The 24,376-nt window shown below is 37.2% G+C and overlaps 1 protein-coding gene across 6 annotated transcripts in view; it reads left to right on the top strand.

The window, feature by feature from the left end:
* Window positions 1-24,376, top strand: part of VPS13D (vacuolar protein sorting 13 homolog D) — a 107,576-nt gene that overhangs the window by 28,687 nt on the left and 54,513 nt on the right. For 4 of the 6 annotated variants that reach the window (XM_037380140.1, XM_037380139.1, XM_037380137.1 and 1 more), the window contains 24 exons: window positions 305-515; window positions 648-819; window positions 2,159-2,271; window positions 2,770-2,979; window positions 4,980-5,245; window positions 5,421-5,554; window positions 6,466-6,621; window positions 7,220-7,445; window positions 8,333-8,407; window positions 9,119-9,325; window positions 9,791-9,880; window positions 10,872-11,012; window positions 12,240-12,362; window positions 13,009-13,083; window positions 15,503-15,608; window positions 15,915-16,067; window positions 16,684-16,819; window positions 17,819-17,866; window positions 18,606-18,756; window positions 19,394-19,604; window positions 20,722-20,969; window positions 21,638-21,829; window positions 22,403-22,529; window positions 23,438-23,580. In XM_037380140.1, coding sequence (XP_037236037.1) covers window positions 305-515; window positions 648-819; window positions 2,159-2,271; window positions 2,770-2,979; window positions 4,980-5,245; window positions 5,421-5,554; window positions 6,466-6,621; window positions 7,220-7,445; window positions 8,333-8,407; window positions 9,119-9,325; window positions 9,791-9,880; window positions 10,872-11,012; window positions 12,240-12,362; window positions 13,009-13,083; window positions 15,503-15,608; window positions 15,915-16,067; window positions 16,684-16,819; window positions 17,819-17,866; window positions 18,606-18,756; window positions 19,394-19,604; window positions 20,722-20,969; window positions 21,638-21,829; window positions 22,403-22,529; window positions 23,438-23,580 — 3,714 coding nt within the window. The remainder of the gene's footprint in view (window positions 1-304; window positions 516-647; window positions 820-2,158; window positions 2,272-2,769; window positions 2,980-4,979; window positions 5,246-5,420; window positions 5,555-6,465; window positions 6,622-7,219; window positions 7,446-8,332; window positions 8,408-9,118; window positions 9,326-9,790; window positions 9,881-10,871; window positions 11,013-12,239; window positions 12,363-13,008; window positions 13,084-15,502; window positions 15,609-15,914; window positions 16,068-16,683; window positions 16,820-17,818; window positions 17,867-18,605; window positions 18,757-19,393; window positions 19,605-20,721; window positions 20,970-21,637; window positions 21,830-22,402; window positions 22,530-23,437; window positions 23,581-24,376) is intronic. The other 2 variants (XM_037380142.1, XM_037380141.1) reach the window with 1 other exon arrangement.

Raw genomic sequence — 24,376 nt, 5'->3', positions numbered from 1 at the left:
GGGTTGCTTTTTTGCAGCTTGAAGGATCAGGGAATTGTAGTTCAGTTCTGGAAGAGCAATGCTGCAGTCTGGCCATGTTTTGAGATGCATATTGCAGATGTCTGGGGACTGTAGTTGGACTCGTAAATAAAAGTTTAAATTTACCTATGAATGAGTTTGGTGTCTGGAAGTTATGATATTGATGAGTGTGAATAAAAAAAAATAATTATATCAGAATAACTTCCAGGAGAAAAATTATTTATAAAGTTGCATTATACAGATTGTATTTTTCTTTCTTTATGTGTTATCTCCTGTGCACTTGCAGAGGATCACATCTGCCTCTTAGACTGCATTGTGGTTGATCTGCAGGACATGGACATATTTGCTGCGGAAAGATACCAGAGAGAGTATTCAAAGGCCATGGAAGATACTAGCATGGACTTGAGCTTTCCATCCTACTTCGTGAGGCAGACAGGAGGAAGCCTATTAACAGAACCTTTCAGACTGAAGTTACAAGTAGAGAGAAACTTAGACAAGTGAGTTTAAATAGGATTGCTTTTTGCTGTCATCCTAAACCCAGTGTTTTAGATGCCGTTCATTGTATCTTAGAAGTATTGCCTGCTCTTTTGTAGCACCTTGAAATACTGAGGTTTCTTTCTTTGTTATAGAGAGCTAAGTCATGCAGTTGCAGACATATCAATACATGGCAATCTGTCATCAGTCCATTGCACTCTGGATTTGAGCAAGTATAAGCTGATACGTGGACTGCTGGAGAACAACCTTGGGGAGCCTATAGAAGAGTTCATGCGGCCTTACGATTTACAGGATCCAAGAATTCATGTAAGAGGAGCTATATGCAGTTAAATTCTGTCTTGAAATGTCTGGGCGTTTGCTGATTAGGCTAAATTTCTGTTATTTTCTTGTAGTTTACCAATTGGAATGATGAATTTAAAAAAAATTTAAAAAAATCACGTAGATGAACAGCAAAGGAACCTTTTTGTCACACCTGTGAACTCTGGTTTATTATTCTCGGCAATACAGTTGCCCTTCCAGGTGTGGCTTGCTCTTGTGATTGCTTCGTGTTTCTGAGATTCTAGTCTTTAGAGGAGACGGTGTGACAAAACAGCCTAATTGTTAGTCCGTTTTAGGTCTGCCAAAATATATTGGTGGGGAAAAAAGTTAACAGATCTATGAGAACTGTACTTTCCCACCCCCTACTCCCCCCAAAGTATTTAGGCTGAGCTGCTGTTGCAGTATATTATTAGGACGTTAACAAGCTTAAGATTTTTCCATCTGAATGGAGCTTTTTGGAGCAACTTGAAGGTTATCCTGTAATCATGTTTGAGGTGATGATTCCTTTTGCATGGTGTCTATGACATACCTAAAGACTTACGAGATTGTGGAATGTGTATTACGTATTAAAAGCCCTCATTTTGTCCTATAAATCTGCAAGAAGAAGTTCAGTAATAAAAGCTTTACAGCAGAGCTTAGGCCTTGTTGTTTGTTGAGCAAATATTGCCTGTTTGGCTGTTGTCAAATAGTACCTTTTCAGGAAGAGTGCGGGCAGCACCTGGAAATAATCAATACTTACCCTTACCACTGGGAAGGGAAGTTGTTGAACAACCTGTTTCCTCTTGATCTTGTGGGTCTTCTAAGCATTGTCTGTGTCGCATGGCTGTAATCTTTGCTTAATAAGCAAATATGTGAACACAGCAGGGGGAAAAGTTGCTAGGAAGCGGCTAGGATTCTCTTTAAGAGAGGGGAGACTGGGTAAAGTTCTGCTAATACAAGTATGGTCTTCATGTCAAGCTTTTCACTTAAAACATCTTAAAAAGTTTTAGAAACGACAAATCCGATTTAATAATAGAAGGTTCCTGAAACACTTCGAAAGAATTGTTGGCTGTTTGTTTTTCTGGGGGGGGCGGGATGATGACAGCAACATTTTGTTTAAGAACAAAGAAGCTATAGAACAGTGGTTTGAAAATGGATTAATAGACATTTTTCAAGTTGAAGGCTACGTACTGTGAAATGTAGCGTTTCCCCAGCAACAGTTAATGAAACTCTTTGAAAGAGAAAGACACGACAGCTGTTTGCATTTGTCTAAAATAACAATATTTAGTTCAGGAATGAAAGTTAAACGGATGCGTTTAAAAAGAATGTTGGTGTTTTCTACTTTCAGACAGTTTTGAGTGGAGAAGTGTTTACTTCTATGTTGTTCCTCATTGACATGGTTAATGTGAGTCTGGAACTGATGGATCCAAAAGGAAAAGATGGGTGTAGCTCTTTAGCCAGGTACGAATTTTCTTTTGTTAGTGAGTATCTTATCCTAAATACTCCGCTCGTCTGAGCGGTTGTAGAACAGGAGTTAACATAATACATGAAAATACGATTTAATAATGCAATGAAGTAGAATTTCTTATTAGAGTCTGAATTGAGAGTGTCAGTTGATCTGAAAGATACCGTTCAAAAGAATACTGTCTGTGTCTTTCAAGTTGTCCTTGAAATCACAGTTCGGTAATCAGTTGACTTGCTCAAGACAAATGGTATTCTAACTAAGAAGATGTTGAGAGGTAATCTTAAAAAACAGATTTCTGCTATGTTGTTTTTGTGGTTTTTGTTGGTTTTTTTTTTTTTTTAATCCAGAAGGTTCTGTATCAGTGGAAAGTATTACATAGAATATAGATCTGCTTTCTGTCTCTGTGACATGAGATGTGATTATTGTTGTTTTAAGAAATATATCAGCAGTATACCATGCATATTTTAAAAATAAGTTGCGTTTTATTCTCCTAGGTTTGATTTTAAGAAATCCAAGTTGCTTTTTGAGAGCTCTTCAAATGGAACAAAGTCAGTAAATTTGGTTTCTCATTCCATGATGGCATTTGACACACGTTATGCCGGACAGAAGTCTACTGCAGGCATGCCGAATGTGTTCAATTGCATCTTTCAGTCATCAAAGAATACTAGCAGTCCAGGAGCCATCCAGATTGAATTGCACTTCAGGTTGGAAATTCTGGGATTTATTTGTTTTGTTTGTTTTTAATAATTACATATTTGATCAGGTTTGTCTCCCTTTTAACACAGCTGTTACTAATGTAGATAAACTTGCTGGCATTGTATTTAAATATGAAGACTTTTTGGGGTGGTCAGTGGTACCTGATAGTTGTTAATTAACTGCAGGTTGTTGGATTTATTTTTTTTTTCTCCTCATTCCAATAAAATTTAGGTTTGAATGTGTAATGAGTTGGATGAAGTTCTGGCCTCTTAAAATCAGTTAGATAAGTCTGGCCTGTCACTTGTGTGTTTGCATAAACACATATTATAGAATTTTTGATACATGTTGTGTAAAAGCTGTTTTCCAGTAGGTGTCACACTTGCCTTTCTGGGAGAATCACATCAATGCAGAAATGGCTCCTCTTTCAAAAAAAAAGTCTCTGCATTCTCTTCTGTATTCTGTCCTGCCCTGTTTGGTTTTCCTTATCCAGATCCCTTGCAGTGCTTAAAGGCATCGCAGTGGATGACTGTTTTGTTCTAATTTAATACTGAGAATGGGACTATGAAGTATAATGCCAGTATTTACCTGGATCAGCATGGTGTTTTGTTGAGGATGTTAACTAAAGAAGAAAAGGGTGAAATGAGATGACTAGAGATGTTGCTTTCAGGCACATCAGGTTTGTTCAGGCACACTAACCAAACTCAGCTTGTAACTCTTACAAGTACGATACCTTCTGAAGCAGTTGCAGCAGTAATGTAGAAAAAAAATCTGTGGACTTTTTTAGTCCAGTAGTAAACCTTGAAGGCCTTTGTAAAAACAACCAAACAAACTTGAGGCAACTGAGAGTAATTTGTTGTAAAGATGTGGATAATGTGTGGTGATTTTAATGGTACTATAACGAGTTTGTGTTCAGAAAGACACCAAGATTTTGATTTGAATAAAAAAAGAATGCCATGGGATTTACCAAATAACCCCAAACCAAGCAACCAAATGGTGACTGTTGAGGCAGTAGCTGCCTGGATTGAGGGTTAGTTTGCACAGCGTAGCCTAATCTGGTTTATGAGTGGTAGTTTCAGGAATTTTCTTCCCAACTGTTGTGCTTTTAAATTTTAGCCACATGAGCATGTGTTACGTTTTTACTGGTGAGAGCATCCTTGGCACTAGATGTAAGCTTTTGCAGAGCTCAATGATAGTGTTACACTGGCTCGTGCCTTTTGGAAATATCCTGGCGAGCCAGGGAGGGTGAAGGGCTTTTGCTATTGGAAGCAGTGCAGGCAGGCTGCTTCTCACAAAGGAATTACAGTTCTTCAGAGATTTTATAGTTCAGAATGTGTTGGATATAAAATTGTTTCATGGCATTTAAGTACTTAGATTATTTTCCAGTTAGCATGACCAAATATAATTGGTATTCCAGATCATGAAGCCAAACACTTTTATCCCCTCTAGCCAGATACTCAAAACGTGATGCTAGAAGTTCAGTAAGGCTAGCATTTTTTCTGAATGACAAAGAAGCTTCCTGTGCTGCAAAATGCTGTCAGGGCGTGAGAGGAAACACATTGTACGTCTAATCTTTTAGAGGGATATGGAGCCAGATCTAAGTTTCACACGCAGTACGTTAGGTTTGATACTGAACAGATGTATAATAATAATAAAAAGATCCATTTTAAAATTTGAGACTTTGCAAATTAATGTCAATAATATGAATATATTAAAGGAGGTTTTATAAGTTCATTTCTTGGTACATAGTTTTTCAGTTCATCTTTTGTATCATTACAGCTTAGAATTCATGTGGTTAAGATCCATTGGGTTTCTGTAGGTACAGCAACTTGATGAACTTCAATCTATTTTAAAATAGATACATATTTTAAAGGCTAGACACTCTGTAAACCAAGTGTATCCCTAAAAAGTTCCATATAGTTCTTACTTGCTTGATACTGGTATTTTTCGGCCTAATTTTGAATATATGCAAGATGTGAAATTCATACGTGTTGTTCTGTCTTCTTAAAAGGTCTACTAAGGATTCCTCCAGTTTCACAGTTGTTCTGAACAATCTTCGTGTATTTCTAATATTTGACTGGTTGTTACTTGTTCATGACTTCTTATATACTCCTGGAGATACCAAAAAGCGGGAAAGTCATGTTTCTTCCCGGCAGAGAACTTACAGCAGTGAAACAACTGTAGTTCCAAAAGCAGTGAAAAGTGGAGTAGTTACAAAACGTTCATCGCTACCTGTCTGTACAGAAAAACAACTGGAAGTTAAGGTTAATGTGACAGGTATGTGTTCTTTTCTAGTGCTTTTTTAAGGAACTTTTCTGATTAAAAGCTGTGTGCTAGTGGAAAACCATGTCCATTAAAGGATGGACAATCAAAAACCTGCTACAAATGCTGAAACCACCTTAATGGTATTTCCAAGCACTCTGTTTATTATTTGTCATTTTGTTTTGTTAAGGAACTGAATTTGTGGTCGTTGAAGACATGTCTTGTTTCGATACCAATGCAATTATTTTGAAGGGGACCACTGTTCTCACTTACAAGCCCAAGCTGTTAGATCGTCCTTTCTCTGGTAGTTTGTTTGGCATTGAGGTAAGAAGAAATAAGTTTTGCTTTTGTAAAACATACAAAATTAGCAGAGCTTGTAAAGATACTTTACTGTAAATGTATTTACAATAGGTGTAGTCCACAATGAAGTTTTGTAGTTTGTCATCAAATGCTCTCATTCTATACCAGTTTTAAGAATGGTTTTATATTGTTTCTGTTAAGACATTGAAACCCTTGACTATAATCTCAAAATATTGCTAGTTACTAATTGGCTTCCAGCCATAAGCAGGTAAATTTAATTGAAAGCTGAGGAGTGACTGGGTAGACAGAAGCCGACATAGTCAGCAAAGGCCTGCAAGCTGTAATCGTAACCGACTTAAAGTGAACAAGCAGTATGGTGCCATTGGAATATGCGAATAGGCGTCTTTTGCAAGTAGGAATTTTGAGTTTGGCAAAAATGCAAGGATCACTTTGCAGTGCTGCGGCCTGTCTTGGGGAACCAGAGCAGAAGAAGCTCTGAGCAACTGACAGGAGAGCGACAAGAGCACTCAGAATTGAGGGTTGTGTTGAGATACTGGGAAAGTTTAAAAACTTGCTCAGAAGAAGAGGCTGTGCAGAGATGTGGTAAATTCTAAGTGGTTATTGTAGACCAACGAATAAAGCGTTTTCCATATCTGTGACAGAAGGAGTAGTGGAGCTAAACTTAGTGGTGAAGGGAATATTTGGTTACACATCAGACTCTTTAGCTGGCCACTGGAATAAATTGTCTGGAAAGATTTTGGACTCTCTGCTGTCTTAAAACTTACGATGGAATAGACTACAGAGAACGGTTAGTTCATGGCTATAGTTCATGGCTATAGTTCATGTTTTGTGATACAATTGGTCTTTGATTTTGAGGTTTATGCCAGGCCTGTTTTTTCAGTTCCTAATTTTTTAAAACCATTTGTAATTTTTAGGTTTTTTCATGCCGGTTAGGAAATGAACAAGAGACGGCACTGTCGATTATTGATCCAGTACAAATTCAGATGGAACTCATTGGGAATGCTTCCTACCCAAGTGGTTCAGGACTGCTGGATGCTTTCAATAGTGAGGATTTTCCTCCTATTCTAGAGGTAATGTTAAAGGCATGAATAAAACTGTAGGCAATAGAGGGTATGATCTAGCACACATTTTTTTATGCTCAAGGATTCAATAGAATGCGTCCAAATGCATAAAAAAAAATAAGAGTAAGATAAATTTTTCCTGAAGTGGAAAAGGCAAAGAAACAAGCATGCAGAAAATGCTCTTAGTGGTAATGGAGGAATGGTTTCTGGGATGTGTTACAGATATTAGTAGTGGGGAAAAAAGTGGGCTGGTAATGTAGACACATTAGATACTAATACCTGAAAGAAAAAGGTTTATTTTCTGTATCTCATTGTTAGTGTTTGTTAGAGGGGAGATCTGTTCAGGGACTTCTTTTTACCATTATACCAAAGGAAAACTGCCCCCACCCCTGCCCCCGATAAATGCTTTTAATGCTTTTGGTTGTTAATAAATAATGACAAGTTGGTTACAAGTTTACTGGAGCTTTAAAACAGTATTTTAAACAGTCATCAGATTTTAATATTAAATCTTGTCTTCCTTTGGGAAAAGCTTTGTTAATATCCAAAGTATACAGGAAAAATAAGTAGAAAACAGTAACTGAATCTTATTTTTTATTTTTTTATTTAGATTCAGTTGCAAGCACTTGATATAAGACTGTCCTACAATGATGTTCAACTGTTCCTGGCAATTGCGAAGTCAATTCCTCAACAGACCAGTGCAGCTATGCCTGACCCAACTGTATCGATTGCTGAAAATACTGCTAGTCCTTCCAGTTTAGCCCTGGTGACTGAGGCGTCCTCCTTGCCACATGAAAACAGAGAAATACCCAAACGTGTGTTGGATCCTGTTCTTGGTATGTTTTAGCTGTTGGAGTGAAGCCAGATTTTAGATCTAAAGGAGATTTCTGGAATGTGAAGCTTGACTATGTGCTTAAGACAAAAGATGTTGATATCTTCATGATGTAAAACCCTTCATTGATTCGAATTACCTGACAAAAGCGTTTTACTGATGATACTATTTTAAAAAAAAGTAGATTGTGGGTTGGTTTTTTTTTCTTTCTGCTTGTAGTATGACAGTGGGTTGTTTTATAGTAAGTTTTATTTAGTGTCACTTGTCATTGTAAATCATCATGATGGAGTACTTCTTAGGTAGCAAACTTCTAAAGGAGGAAAGGGCCACCTCTTCAAACTCATTAAAGTGAAATTATAAAACCATTATAATTACTAGTTGCCTCTTCATGTTTAGCAATCTTCTGGTTTGGTGATGTTGCTTTTTTGTAAAGTAAAAATTGTGTGTGGTTGGAACCACTGCCTGACAATAGCAAGGAACTACACACTGGTGAAAAAGGCTTTCTTCTGCTCTGCTGCGCTTGACAGCCATGTAGGGAGTTCCAAATAAATGGGTAATTGTGTTCTGAATGAAGGTTTGGTTTACAAAAAAAATTCTGAAATTCAGGGAGTACATTGGCTTCCCATAGGAGAATATAAATAGCCCATATGTTGTAGAGTGTAAACATGATGAGTTGGGGATTTGGTTTTCAGGCTTTTCTTTTTTTTTTTCTTTCTTTTTTCTTTTCTTTCTTTTTTTTTTTTGTAAAAGCAGTGGTGAATTATATGCTTTTTCTACAGTGGTGATCTTAAACAAACCCCTGTTTTTCATGCAGATATGTTTTGATTTTAGAAATGAAAAAGAAGTAGATAACTGTCAAGGATTTGTGATTGGTTAACTGTTTAATTACAGAGGTACAGCTGGCTCGCCTCCAGGAGCTGGGATTCAGTATGGAAGATTGTCGTAAAGCTCTTCTGATCTGCCAAGGTAACCTCAAATATTCTGAGCTGGCCTTGCAGATTGTTCCCATTGCCTAACTTGCAATTAAGTAAAAACTTTCAGGCTGTAAGGTAGCTGATGCAGAAGCATTATTTCCTTCTTTTCTTTACTTTGGCTCTGTGTTGGCGCGTAATCTTAAGCATTCTAATTTTTCTGTTCTACTACTGTGTACAACTTGCTGCCCCCCAAGATTATTCTTGCTTTTGGGGATGTTGGATGTGGTGTGTTGGAGTGTATTTTCGTTTTGGGCTTTGGGCTATTTAGTTTGTTGGGTTTTTTTTCTTTTGTGATATACCTATTTCTTGCCATTATCTATCTCTTTAGAGCACGTGTTTTCATCTCTCCCTTTTTGAATCATGCTTCTGCATGCAGTACGTGAAAAGAAGATGCTTTCACACAAGTGGTTCTTTAGCTCTGTCATGTTTCTGACCTTTCTTAAGGCATTGATAGTATTAGATACAGATTTATATTGTATTGCCACTTGGTTTGAAAACTTCAAAACATATTTCTTATTCTTAGAAAATACCAATTATTTATAATCTTTTCATATTCATGTTATTAAATAGAACACATTCAAGGTACTGTTGGTGTTTTGCTGCACTTCTTGAGAGAGGGAATTAGTTTGCTTCCATATGTTGTTTAAGTACATTTCCTTGAGAAAGTAGGTGATGATTGATTGACCGTTTGGTTTTATCTAAGGTGACTTAAAAAAGGCAGCGAGTTGGTTATTTAAGAATGCTGAACCTGTGAAATCAGTTTCCCTGACCTCTTCTGCTCGAGATAGCCAGGGGATTGTGCCTTTTCAGTTCATCTCTGGAGTGGAAATAAAAGCAGAAAGTATATGCATTTGCTTTATTGATGACTGCATGGACTGTGACGTTCCCCTTGCTGAGTTAACCTTTTCACGTGAGTATCTTGTTTTGCTGAGTTGCGTAAAACTGCTGTCACTTACTTGTGCGTTCAGCGCCATGCTCTGGTTTCTTAGGACTTGTGAAATTTCAACGGACAGTGTTGTGGTGGTGGTTGTTGTTGTAGGGGGTTTGGGTTTTTTGGGTTGATGATTTTTTTTTTTCTTCATTTTTTGTTTGTTTGAAGTTTTGGTTTTAAGATTATAGTCTTTGTAGGGTTATGTTTCTGTTTTCCCCTTTATACATCACATAACAAGTGGAGTCTGTCCTGAGCAGAACCCAAGGGAGGCTCCATAGGCATGGCTGTCTATAAATGCTATTTGAAGAGTATTATGATATGCTTTTTGTACCGTTTCAGTTTAAAAGACGATACAAAACCTTCTGTTGCTTGCTTAACAGTTCAAAAAATCTGGAAAGTTGATTGGTTTGCATTAGTATAACATTCACTTCCCCCCCTCCCCAGGCTTGAATTTTCTCCAACATTTGAGAGCCAACCCTGAAGGCTATGCTGATTTTACCCTCTCTGGAGATTACTACAATCGTGAGCTTTCAGGTGAGATACTGGGGGGTAGAGGTTGTTTTTCTTTGTTTAAGTTTAAGAAAAAAGCCTTGGCTACTACAGTAGGCTGAAATTCACCAGATTTGAAATACATATAAGGGAAGGTGACAGACAGGATGACTGTTGGGGTGTGTGAGAACGTGTGATCCTAGACAAGATATTCTAACTTGGTATCAGATGGAGGGACATGGAAAGTAGAGACATTATGGATATGAAAGTTGCTTTGAAATTTTCAAATGTAACGGCATGAAAAGGTTACATAACTATCTGTGTCTGTATTCACTTCTCTTTTTTTTAGTATTTAATTGGTTTGATGCATGCAGTTGTTTCAGGAAGGAAAAGCACATGAGGGCAGGTGATTAGGCTGAGGAGAACAGATTAAGAAAGACAACCGTCATTTATGTTTTCATATATAAAAAAGCAAGTTATGCCTCAATACAGGTCAGACACTGACAAAAGAAATGATCTGTTTCTGTGTTTTCTCTGAATTTAGAAGCTAAATTTTCTGTTACAAAATTGGTGACACAAACTTAGAAATTTTCTGTCAATAAAAAGGTAGGGTTTTTTTAAAAATAAAAATACATAGGGTGTTTTTTTAAAATAGCTTTTAGACCTTTGTCTTTTGTGATAATAGTAGGCCAACATACGTATAATTGTGTGAAAATAATTTTCAAAACTGTTTCAGAGAAATTAGTTCCAGCTAACTTCAGTGTGAAGCTGTAATTGCCTTCTAATGCTTTCCTCGGAGTAAGATATTTCTGCAGGACCATACATACAGTATGCACTGGTTCAGATGGAGGGGCTGGAGCAACTTTGTATTAGCTAGTGAATTAAATCTGTGGGCTTACAAGTTCATTTTGAACACAGACTGGAAGCAAAGGACCTCATTATTAAAGCTGTATTATTAAATTCTTAGATATGTAAACAGCATTCCAATGTGGCCTTCAAATCTGTAATCCATGTGACGTTTTCTGTTTGTTCTCAGGCTGGGAGCCGTTTATTGAGCCGTGGTCGTGTTCAGTTTCTTGGCAGCAACAAGCTTCGAGCCGCCTCCACCCTTCCCGACTGAAGCTGGAAGTGAAAGCTAAACATCGTTTGGATATAAACATCACCTCTGTCTTCCTAGGTATGTAGGAGTATTCCCTGAGAGCACCACTACACGGTCTGACTTTCACTGTACTGAAAATGACAGACTTCTCTAATTGAGTCCTGCTGCTGTCCCATAGCTGGAGGGAGGGGAGACTTGGCACAAATCCCTACATACTTCACATGATATTGTACACAGGTGTGCATTTAGGCAGCCTGTATTTTATCAGATATTGTGGAAGTGTAAAGACATGAGCTACATATTTTAGAGGTTAGTAGGAATTCTTTCTCTGTCATATGAATTCTATAAAATTCATATGTTATTTGAAATTCATTTTTAATCAGAAGCAGGCTTTCATCTAAAGCTTTCCATACTTTACAGTACTTAAAAATATTTTGATAAGCTTGTCATTTTTCAGTACATTGACAGGTGTAGTGAGGAGCTACTTATTTCAGTTTTGCAGTCTCTGACAACCTGAGCTGTCAATTCCCACTTCAGGAAATCAAAATATTTTGTTCATCATTAACTCAGACTTTATGTAAGCTTCTGTGTTGTGCGATGATGATTGTGTGCATTTCCTAGAAAAACTGTTGCTTATTCTGTATGCAAATCTGAATAATTTGGTGGTCACAGTAAAAAAATATAAACACCGGAGCTTGCAAACGTAACAGAAGAGCCTTCCTTGTTCCTTGAATATTTGTTCCTTTCTCCCACAAGGCTTGTGGGGTTGGCAGAAAGAGGGAGCCACGGTGGGAGGAAAAGAAGCAAATCAATGATTCCTAAGAGTTTCCATGATGCCTTTTATACTAGCGGTAACAAGTAGTAAGACTAGTTTATGGCTAATACTGTGCCAGAGGACTCCGGTGTGTCTTGATATTTATGCAGGAATGTGCATGTACCTCTTAAAAAGAAAAAAAAATAAATCAGAAACTGCTTCTGACCTGAAAATATTTAAGGTTAATGGCCTTCTCAGGGAGAGCTTTTATATTGCCACAGGAGTGTCTTAAGAACATGGAATTCCACTGAAAGTTTTTTTAAAAAAATATCTTAAGAATATAAAAATATTTGGTTTTGAAGATACTGCTGTGATTTCATGAGCTGTTGTTTGTCTTTAACTTATGTAAGTGGCTCATAGAAAAAGCAGTGAAGTAAAACTTTTGCCATTGAAGAGCAGTAACTTCAGTGTTATGAATTTAACGTACTTTTAAATTACTTTCTTTACTTTCACCTTGGAGGCATTTACTGTCTGTGCTTATATTCCTCTAGAACAATATACGTGTACCAAACAGTCATGGATGGAAGATTACTGCAAACAGGACAAAGAAGTGAATTTAATCAGTTCAGAAGACTGGATGGGTTCTTCAGTGGATCCACCGTGTTTTGGGCAGAGTATGATATTCATTAATCACACTATTTGAAACAGTCCTGACACATACAGTCACCAGTCTAATGTATTACAAACATAAGTATTGGGTCTCCATGGCGTACAATGAGTTGTTAGAGGTATTTGGCAAAAAAGGCAAAAATGCTATGTTCTGTTCAATTGTGTTCAATTCTTTAAAAACAAAAACCTTTCTGGCTGCTTAGCTTTGAGTGAGAACTTTGCACTGCTAGTTCTGCTTCCTTTTTTTGGTCACACTTTCAAAGTTAATGAGTGACTATCCTGTCAAAGATTAAATAAGAATGTCGACTTTAGGGTGCGTGCAGTTCAGACGTGATCTTTCTCTTTCTGTACTTTCTTTCTGTACGTTTCTAATGAGTTTCTGGAAAGAATGCTGTTACATTCATGAAACAATTCTCTAAGTGACAGCTTTTGATATGTGGCAGGTCTTTTCAGCTTCTTTTCTTCCATTATTACTTCTGGAAGAAATGTTAGCAATTCAAATGCCAGCGCAGTTAAGCAGCTGGGTTGGAGACTCCAAGACTGATTGCGTGATGCCGGCTGTCTGTATCTTTCCTGATGCATGATGGGGAAGAGTCTACCTGTATTTGTGTGTTTTTCTTGCCAGCTAACTTTGTCTTTCCTGTCTGCCAGGCCTTCCTCTTGTCTACCTTAGAACTAGGAGTACAGCCAGTTTGACTAACCTAGAGCATCAGATCTATGCTAGAGGTACTGTATAGCAGAGAGAGACAAAAAGGCTTTTTTCTTCTTTGGAGGGCTCTTGTATAATAAATGCTGTGTTGTGTATGTGACTTGCTGGTAGATTGGCCTCTGTATTAAAAACAAACAAAGAAACAAAAAACCCCAAACCAGACAATGTAACAGCTACTTTGATTTTAAGCTTCTTAACTTAGTAGTTCAGCATCTCTTATGTTCCTCTCTGGGCCCTTCAGGAAAGAAGGGAGAAGTGTAACTAATCCTGTGTAGGAAGACTGTCTTTGAGGAAGGTCGTATGAATTGTTGACTGCTCAGTGTCCCTTTTCTAGAGAGACTGTAAAGGGTCATTAAAAATAGCATAATAAAATCACAAGATTTTATTTTATATTTTAAAAAATATCCCACATTATGTTCACTATATGTACTTGTACTTGATTCAGCATGTGTATTTAGCTACTTAAAACTCTTAGATGCCTTCACAAGGAGCAGTCTTGTTCTGAATAAGGCTTAAGAAGTAAGGCATTCCTAATAAATATCTTGTTAATTTGTTTGCTTTATATTTGACAGTACAGTCTTCGGGCAAAACCATGCAGTTTAAGATTCTTTAATTTTTGACACTATGGAAGATGCAATAGCACACTTAATAAATGTATTGCCCCTGCAGAAAAGCTGCTGAATGGGAGGACAGAAAGCTTCTATAAACCTACGTCTGTGGCCCATTCAGGCTGCCCCTTAGAAACATTTTCTCGGAGTGGCTGCAGAGAGTTCATAGATGTTTAAAAAAAAAAACCCCAAACCAGAAAATGATAGAAGGATTTCTTTTTCTGAGGTACTTTTCAGGAAGGTGCGGTGGGGTTTTTTTGTGGGGAAAAAAATCAATCAAACAAAAGCTCTCCAATATTTATTGCTTGGCTTTTAGTAGGTATTGCAACTAATTACTAAAATAATTGTGACCTTGTAAGAGTGGCCTTTATTTTCAGGCAGGAGTCTCAAAATACAACTCTTACATTAAGTTTTTTTTAGAAAATCCAGGCCATAGTCCCAAAAACAATTTTTTTAAAAATCTAAAAAAATAAATTGGCAATTAATTAATGCCAGAGCAAAAGTTTGTGTGGCTTCTGGTCTGTAATTCTGTCGAACCTGGGCTAGCCAAAAGACTGTATAAACTAAAGTTCAACACTAAAAAGATTGGTTTGTTTGCAGTTGGCAAAAGTCAGGGTTTTAATTTTCAAGAATTAAATCTTCTTGCTATTTAATTGGAAAGAACTTTCTCTGTAAGTTTTAGAGAGATCAGATTTAAGTCTCCACTGACAACGTAAGGTATGCAGGAATTTGGTGTCGTTGATGTGGAAGAAAGTTGTATGCCATCATCAGTAACTCCTTCATAAACTTACCTACCCACCCTGCACTATCCCTTCTTGCCTCTCTAAACCTGTGCTTAAGTTACTCTTGGTTAGAGACTTGTTGCGGAGGGATGAATGGGTCTCAGAACACAAAGTGCATGAACTGGTATCAGTCAGCCTTTGGAGTGACTGCAGACAAATTCTGTGGAATAGGTTTCATTTCTGTCTTACCTTTCCTTTAAGCAGCTTGTCACTGTGTGCACCGTCTTTCTCCTTCTCTCATACAAGAAGATATATGTATTTAGGTAGCAGCCACTTACCTTCCTTTGTAAGTTACTGGAGTTTGACAGGGTTTTCTTGTGTCCAGACATGGTAAGTATTTCCACAGATACAGTGTACTGCAGCATGGAAGATCAGAGTAACACTTGTGTACTTGTATGCATACTTGAAAAAAGTCAGACTTGTTAGGTGAAGTTTCTTTGTCTGGGGTTTTGCTGTCCCAGCATTTCAACAAAACCAGATTACCTCTGGTTGCTTTCAAATCATTTTTCATACTTTGTTTTAATGGGCTTTATACCATATTGGAAGATATTGCTACTTGTTCAGTCTTTAAGGATAAAAGTTCCATTCAAAGAGGGTACTGGGTACTGAATAATCCTGTATTCATCATGTTAAATAGAGCATAAATCTTAATTATAAGTGAATATGTGTTTAACACTTTATGAGCATTTGGATGTACGTAAAAAGTTACTGATTGTGACTGGGGTTTTGGTTAGGTTTTCTACATGTTAGTTGTAACTGAAGGTGTGGTATAACACTTGATATGAAGAAACAAAAGAACATTTAGGTTAAAAATCAGTTCCTGGGGAACTTGATGTAAGGGAAGACTTTGTTTGCTTTGTACCATTTCTGTAATAGTCACTGAATTTTTTAATGTTTTTAGTAATCTATTACCCTACCTATTTCTTCGATCTGTTTTTTAGTTAATGCAGATTGTGGTTCTGCAGCCATTGTATCTCACCCTGCATTAGCATCTGGTAAATGCTTCTCTCGTAAGCATTTAGACAAATATTTATTCTGTTTTATAGCTGAAATGAAGACTCCAAAACGTAGGCAACCATTTGTTCCGTTTGCTCTAAGAAATCATACTGGATGCACTCTGTGGTTTGCTACCCTAACTACAACACCCACCCGGTAAGAAGCTGTTGTGGGATCACTTTGACAGTATTTGGCTTCTCTAACACATCAGCCAAACCCTGTTGTTTTCAGTGCTTTGGTTTCCTTGCAGAGAAATGTAGGCAACTCCCAGTCTTGCTTAGTTAAGAGCCTTTTCTTTGACAGCAAGATAGTTTTACTACTAAAAAAAGATAACAGTCAGATCCATTCATGATGTAGATATGTTTGCTGCAGGACTTCAGTAGACTGAGGCAGTCTAAACAGCACTTGTTACTTGCAGTAGTCGTTTTGTCAGTTTGAAAAATGTTGGGATTCTCTTCACAGGGCTGCACTGTCTCACAGCGGGAGTCCAGGTGTTGTTCCTGAGGAAAATGGGACATTGCTAGATGATGTCCATAATGTCAGTGAATGGCAAGAAGTTATCACTGGGGAAGAGATTCCATTTGAATTTGAAGCCAGAGGGAAACTCAGACACAGGTGAAGGGACCAGGCTGAGAGATACGTTTTGACAGACTCGTATATGGAACTCCTAGGATCATAGTTATGAGGACTTCAGCAGATGTTAAATAAAAAGTGGATATTTTTTTAAATCTCCTGTTAATGTTTCAGTTTTCAATATTTAAAACTCATGTATAGAGTGAAATTACCAGTTGTTTAGTAAGCAGCATATATTGCTACTGGTGGCAGCTGTTCCTAGATATGAGGTGGATCATCATAAGCTTTTAGAAAGACATAGGGACCTCAATTACAAATCATACGTTCTTTATTCTAAAGGATGTGGGGGCAGTGTTGGTCATTTTAGCATAAGTGCCATCAGTGTTAAGAACTAGAAGAATTTCTTAACAAATATGGAGCATGCTTTTATTTTTGTCTGTATGACATAGTTGTAGTTCTCTGTGTTCATTAGGGAAGGTGGAACAAATGGATGTAAAATCAGGTCTTTATCCATGAGATGGAAAACCTCTGGAGACTTTTTTTATAATGCCTTGGATTCTTTTTTTCAGAATCTAGAGAAAGTTTTTGGTTTGAACTGTTTGGTGCTTACACTATGTAATAGTGCTTAAGAGTAATTTAACTTGTTCTAACCTGGTAGGCACACGCATGATCTACGAATTCATCAGTTGCAAGTGCGAGTAAATGGCTGGGAAGAAGTCAGTCCAGTGTCTGTAGACAAAGTTGGAACGTTTTTTCGATATGCTGCTCCAGATAAGAACTCATCCTCTTCCACTGTAAGTTCTGATTTTGAGTGTTAGTTTTAATAGAATATGTAATTTGAGAGTAAGGATGTCTCCAAGATTTTAAAGCAGCTGCTGTATGAGGTTGTCCTCTTTCCAGTTAGCTTGAATTGGGAGAGTTTAGGGGTGCTGGGTTCCTAACTGGCATTTTTATACGTAACAAAACCACAGACAGAGTAGCCAGCAGTTAGTCTGTGCTTAGCAGTCAGAGCTTCCAATGACAGAACTAAGATATTGGTGACAGTGTCATGGACTCACAGAAACTGAGCTTTAAATCAGCCCAGCATTTCAGTGGCTATTTTTATTTTTTCCATTGCAGGAATGCTTTTCATGTGTTGAATTTACTTAAAATAAACACCACTGACAGTTTCCTGTAAGCCTAGAGATTGTTGAAATATGTGGCTGCTTAGACAAAATATACTTGTCATGAAGGAAAAATGCAATTGTAATAATCAGCAGGCTGGCAGTTGGTGGTTGAGTCTTAATGATAAAAGTGATAGTGTAGATTTCAAAACTAGTTAAGTTTTGAGACTAGCTACTGAAGATGTTTGATCGTTTGAGAAACTGGAAGTTGAGATCTTTTTGTTATAAAACAGGATTAGAATTTAATTTCATGATGACAAGAGCCAGTAGTCTTTTATTTGAATTGTTTTTGATGTTTGTGTATTGAAGCATAAAAAGCATTGTCTCTCTGTGCAACTAGATTCTTGAAGGGAAAGGATGCAAATAATGGGAATTCCTGTTCAGGAACATCTTCTGTAGCTTTTTTCTTTTTTTCAACAAACCTTCTTCCTTCAGCTTAATGTCTTTTTGAAGTATTACAAATAGGTTTTGCTAATATAGTTCTGATGTGTTTTCCAAGCTGTATTGAAGATCAGAACCACAAAGTGATGAAAGAACTTAGTTTATTCTTCTGTAGTAACGTTCTGTGTTACTGAAAGTAATACCTTAAAAGCTGAACAACTTTAACTTTCTTGTTTACTCTTCTCCCAGCTTGGAAGCCCAATAAGTAGAACAAATATAATACATCCACAAGTCTACGTGAGTATATGTTTTCATCTTTCTAGAGCTACTTACTAGCATAATTCGACAAGTGAACTGGCTTTTACATCCTTCTAAGAACCTTTTCAATAGAAAGGAAACAAAAGTCAAGCAAACAAAACAAACTTTCAAATCAGAACAAGTATGTAACATGACTTACCATTCTCACCAGTGTAAATGTTTGGTTGAAGAATGGGTCTTAAATTCCAGTATGTGAATTCCAGCATGTGAACCCATATAAAATGTGCTTCTCAGGACTGAAGTGGCAATAACTTTGTGTAATGTAGGACATAAACCAGCTAAGAGTGAAGAAAGTATGACTATCTTAAGAAAGCTCCACCTTATTTTTTTAGTTTTGACAGATAGGAATGATGAGTGACTTAATTACATGAGGCTTGAAATTCAAACTCCGTGAATTTGTAAAATAAGGTAATAGTGTAGTGTATAAAGTGTTCTTGTAGGATCTGTATTGCTCTTATTGAACTTGCATCGTTTTGAAAAAGATAATGGAGTTTGTCGTGTTTAGAATTGCATTTTCATAGTTAGTTTTACTGTGTTTTGAGGAGGAGGAACAGGATTATAAGTCATTATTATGAAACTGTATATACTTTAGGTGTTGCATATGGTTGGACTCGGTTGGCAAGTTTTCACTCCAGCAGTTACTGCTTTAAAATTGAGGTGTCCCTCTTGTAGATATAATCATTACCTGAGCTTTTTAATGCTTTTAAATATCTTCCAGTTTTCTTCATTGCCTCCAGTTCGTGTGGTATTTGAAGTTACCATGGAAGGTAGTGCTCGGAAAGTGATAACAGTGCGCTCAGCCTTGATAGTGAAGAACAAGCTGGAAATGCCAATGGAACTAAGACTAGACAGTCCTTCCGCACCTGACAGTAAGTGGTGTTGATTTCTTCCACACTGGGGAATCTTTAGCTTCCTCCCTGAGAAGATTCACCACTCTCTGTAACAATTGACTACAAAGTAGACCTCCCTGGAGGGGAAATAGGTAGTGTTAAGAAGAAAGTGATCAGCAAGGTAAGCTAGAGAACCCACTAGGATTTTTGCTTATTGTTCAGGTAAACAGGAAAAGCTGAGACGAAAGACTGAATCTTATTTCTGTGTGTAGCATGTTTTATCTTTTAGCAGTAGTGTAGAAGGTTTCAGGTGTTAGCATGCAAAGGTGCAGTCTAGAAATACAGTGATACGCTGGTAATGTACCCAAAATATAATGAATGAAGTCTTTTCGAAATAAGCATTTTCACTAAAGCATTCAAGGAACAAGAATTTGAATTCCAGCAAGCTTTTAGTCTGTGTCCAGTTTCACATTTACACACGTAAATTTGTCTGCTGCCAGACTGTTAATAGGGCTTAAAAAAACTAGTTGGTGTTTGAAACTTATATAAAGTAGCTAGTGTTTTATGTTAAAATGAAACGTGTTGCTTCAAAAATTAGAGATTTACTATTTGAAAATTTTATGCTTTTTAGTAAAGGGGCCTGTTTTGATATGTGTGTTTTCTTTTTTGGTTGCAGAACCTGTAGTTCTTCCAGCGGTTATGCCAGGAGATTCCTTTGCTATCCCATTACATCTTACCTCTTGGCATTTGCAAGCCAGGCCAAAAGGAATGGGAGTCTTTTTCTGTAAGGCTCCGATTCATTGGACTAATGTTCAAAAGACAACAGAAGTATGTAGCAGTAAGCGAGAGTGTCATTCAATGGAATCTGAAAATAGCCGATTTTTCAGGTAAGAAAGACCTAATTATTTTGCTGTAAACTGTGTTATCTTCTTCTGATAAATGAAATACTGTGAAAGTAAGTAACAGGAAAGAAAATACTTGAGAGTTGAAAGCTTCTGCAGCTTCATGAGATGTTTTGTTTCTTCTGTTGAATAACCAGAAAGCATTGAAGCATAGCTGCTGTACATCTGTAGGGCTCCTTGAAGCCCCTTTGACAGTGCCTGTTAGCAAATGTCTAAGAATACAGAGCAAGCACACTGTTAATATTTATTGTAAAAAAGGAAAGGGTAGAAAATAGAATGTGTATTCATGTTAAGTTAGCTAGTCTGTGTCACGGAGAATAATGAGTGGCTTGCCATAGTGTGTTCGCAAATATTCTTTTTCCTGAATGTCCTGTACTCTGTTCTCAGCCCAAAAATGCTGCTGCATAGTGAGGACTTAATGGAATTTTGTAGTTGCCTGATACAATGGATTTAGAGATGCTTTAAGTTTGAGTAATACTAGAATAGAGATTATGGAAGTTGTTTCAGGAAATGACCTTTGCACACTGTAATAGTTACCACTATGTGTTCCGTAGTTCATTTTTTAATATGCTGGGTTTGAATGTATCAACAGGGAGGAAAATTAACAAATTTAAAATTAAGGTTTATTTACTCAACTTTTTACCTTAACTAATGAAAAACTGAAGTGTCAGGTGGCCAAAGCAAGGCTCTGTCTATTGGAAGGAAGGACATGTTCAGCATTTATGTTTGAGAACATGATTATAATTTACTTCAATAGTTAAAATATCTTTTTGGTAATAGTGCATAACATGTGTTTGCAAGTTTATGGAAGTTGGTTTTAAAGTTGGTAATCTGTAAAAGCCATTTTCTATTAGGTCTCTGAACAGGTGAAGTTTGAGTGACTAAATTCTTTGGGAAGCTCCTGTTGTCTTAATGTTAGGCACAAATACAGAATACTTTATAATCAGACTCTGAAGTGATTATGTGGAGAACAATTCTAAACACTTTTTTTGATATCAGTCCTGCAATTACAGCATGTTGTGTGATTTAGTCCATTACACAAAGACAGGGTTCGATTATTCTGACAAGCTCTTTGATGTCTCACATATGTCTGCCTTCACAGGTTTTGTGTGGCTATAAAGAAAGAAAATTACCCGGATTACATGCCTTCCAACATATTTTCTGACAGTGCTAAACAAATTTTCAGACAGCCTGGGCATACTATTTATCTATTGCCGACGGTGGTAATCTGTAACTTGCTACCTTGTGAACTCGAGTTCTATGTTAAAGGAATGCCAATTAACGGGACGTTAAAACCTGGCAAAGAGGCAGCGTTGCACACAGCTGATACTTCTCAGAACATTGAACTTGGTAAGGTCCTTCTTCAGATACCTCTTTCTGATCCTCCTAGAGGAGTATCTCAATATAACTTGTTCCTTGTACAAGGAACTATGTGCAAGAAGGGAAAAATGTAAAAATTGAAAGCATTTATATGAATATTTCATTGGGTTACAGGGCTTCTTATAGTTAACACAACCAAGTGCTCACATCCAAAAAAGCCAACTATAAATTGCCATCATTCCCCCAAATCTGTCAGCTGTCTTGATCTGTTCCTTATTCAGCTGTTCTCTCGTTTTCCTGAGAGTGGAAACAGTGGAAAGTTGAGAGAACAGTGATGAAGAAGGGAATAAATCAGATAAGTTCCCAGCATTTTGGGTGGTTTTGCTGTTTTCTTTCTGACAGAAAAAGTTCGTGTTGAGAAGCGTGTGTGGAATTACTCAACACTGGCTGGACATCTGACGCCAAAGGCAGTAATTAGCCCTACACAGGGTATTTTACAGAAGGGTTTTTTTTGTTGTTGTTTGTGACTTAAATTGAGGTATTTCTTCATGAGGTCAGAGGTTACTACACTGGGCAGAATTAGAAGTTAGGCTGGGTAAGCTACAAGAAATACTCAGGGAGATCAAGCCATGCAAAACACCAGCCTGTATGCTTCTCAGAAACTAACGTTTCTTTGGGGTGATGTTTGCTTTTCGTAGGCGTATTGCTAGAAAACTTCCCGATCTGTAAAGAGCTGTTGATTCCTCCTGGGACACAAAACTATATGGTGCGGATGCGATTGTATGATGTCAACAAACGACTGCTAAATTTGACCATAAGGATTATATGTCGTGCTGAAGGTTCTCTAAAAATACTAATTTCAGCACCGTACTGGTTAATCAACAAAACAGGTAAGTTTACAGTATTTTCTTTCATAGCTGTAATCATGAGCTAGGAAATAAAGATTTCACACAGTGTTGTGATTTGCTTTCTAGTCAAACAGAGCTTTTAAATACTGCTTAAGAGGAATTAAAAGGAGCAGGATTTTTTTTTTTACTTTTTTTTCACAGTGCCAGCAGCTGTTGTTTGATGAATATTGGATAACTTAAGACATTTTAGTTGCTGTAGTGCAGGTCTTCAACCATGACCATAGATTCAAAAATCAGCATAGATTCGATCACTCATAAAATTGTGGTTTTCAAGAGCTTGAAATGCCTCGAGAAAGCCACAGGTCTAAATTGCAGTTACTCTGCGTTAGCGTCTGTTGGCACTTTCAGAGGTCCCAGAACTCCCTTTCTGCATGGAGCAGGCTCCCTGGAGCAGGTTAGGCAGATGGAGAGGGAGAATGCATGCAGACTGATGGCTATTACAGCCTGATTATTTCAGGTTGTTCCTTAATTTGAAGTAGTTTGTACCATTCTCATTTTCATTTGTGCAAAGGTGAAGTGTTGTTTAACGCTCCATTTTTCTGCGTTTACTTAAAGGATTACCACTTATCTTCAGACAAGATAATGCAAAAACAGATGCTGCAGGTCAGTTTGAAGAGCATGAGCTTGCTAGAAGCCTCAGCCCCCTTCTGTTCTGTTACGCTGATAAAGAACAGCCAAACTTGTAAGTAATACTGCAAGAAGAGCAGACGGGAGGAGCCTTACAAAGTATGAAAGTAATTCACAGAGCTTGGGTGCTGAAATATTAGTATGAATATCATGTAGGAAAAAGACTTTCCCTGTTAAAATGACCTGTTAAGTTCTTAAGTTTCTAAATACTGAAATAAGCATATGGGATCTTTAGACATTTCCTACTGAAAACTCCTTGGCTGGCTAATTCTGTTGTGTCTGCGAGCTGCTTTGGTTTTATTTTGCATGTTTTGAACTCATGCTTCGTTTCTAAGAAAATCAAAAACCTTTATGAAGAGACTTACCGAGTTGTGTAAATTGCATTGCTACCACTAAAAAAAACTGCTTCATATCCCTAATCCTAAACTCTGAATATTAATAGAGAAGCAGCAGAAAGTCTACATGCAGCAGAGCTGTTGTGATTCTGACGTAAAAGGAAACGGAAGGGGTTTGGAAAGGAAACTTTTCAGCTACTTTAACTGGCATCAAGGAGAAAACTTGCTTTTTCCATGAAAATTAGAAATAAGAACATGATTTAAAATCTAAGAATTGTTCATTTGAGCAAAAATCAAAAACATTTCAGATAAATTTATCACAAAAACTTTGAATTTTTTTTCTTTCAAAGAAAAAAGACACACAAATGTTGTCATGGTTAAGCAGTCTGAAAATTACCAAGCTTTTTACCTGACATAGTCACTGAATCTTGACCAATATGTTAAAAGAGCTTATGGCATAAATGCAGAATGAATTACTCAAGAAGAGATTTGTCATGACTTCAGTGCTTTGATATTAATACACAGGTGTTCTTTTTGTACCTGGGTATGTGTTTGATCATCGGTATCGTGTTGATATTTGATCCCTCATTTAAATGACTAAATCTTTGTGTTTTCTTCTTGCCCGTAGTTGTACAATGCGGGTTGGAAAAGGCATCCATCCTGAAGGTATGCCGGGCTGGTGCCAGGGTTTCTCCCTGGATGGCGGTAGTGGTGTCAGAGCCCTGAAGGTGATCCAGCATGGAAACCGGCCAGGCCTCGTTTATAACATCGGTATGTGTTGATAGGAACGTTGGAGAAACACTGTAGAACTTGGTAAGACATGATGTCAGTGACAGCAGAAATGGAACAATAACAACACGTTCCCCTGCTGTAAAGGGTTGTTGAGGGTCTGCAGAAAATTATTAAACAAAAAATAGTATTCTAAGTATTTTTATGCCTTTATATTTAATTTCATTAGCTTAAAAATCAGTTTTCAGTTATTTCTATTTTTACATTTCATCAGTGAGTGTTAATAACTGCATTTGCAAACTGTCCTTTCTGTTCCTGTGTATTCCCCCCGATTGTTACTGCTAAGTGCACACAAATCCTACGGCGTTACTGTCTTCAGCTGTTTTGAGTGTCTGTGTGCTGTCACTGCCCAGCCATGTGCTCCTTCTGGGGCTTTTGCTTTGTGCCTCTCTGGGCTGATGTGCAACTTCTGTCTTCCTTGCACTCCAAGCATATGTAAAGTACAAATTCCTTGGAAGCTTTTAGTTTTTAATGACAGTTTGGAAGTTACTCCACAGTGATTTTTGAGGAATTTTTCATATGTTTAAAAGTAGAATAATTACTTGCATTGATTTACTTGTTATTGAAAATAGTTTGGGTTGGTTTTTTTTATGTTCAGTGCTTATGATCTCTAAATTATACTTGAGAAACAGAGGGTAACATGACATAAAATTACGTTTAGTGTTTAAAGTGGTGCTTCAAAATATGGCAGTGTTACAGCAGAAACAGCATGTCTCAGGAACCCAAGAAAAGAAACTTTTGTTATGTGAAATATATTGTGGCAGATGTCTTTTGCTTT

Source organism: Falco rusticolus, chromosome 3 (genome assembly GCF_015220075.1).
Source record: "Falco rusticolus isolate bFalRus1 chromosome 3, bFalRus1.pri, whole genome shotgun sequence".
NCBI lineage: Eukaryota > Metazoa > Chordata > Aves > Falconiformes > Falconidae > Falco > Falco rusticolus.
The sequence above is the reverse complement of the archived record's forward strand: the minus strand, read 5'-3'. Positions and strand labels throughout refer to the sequence as shown.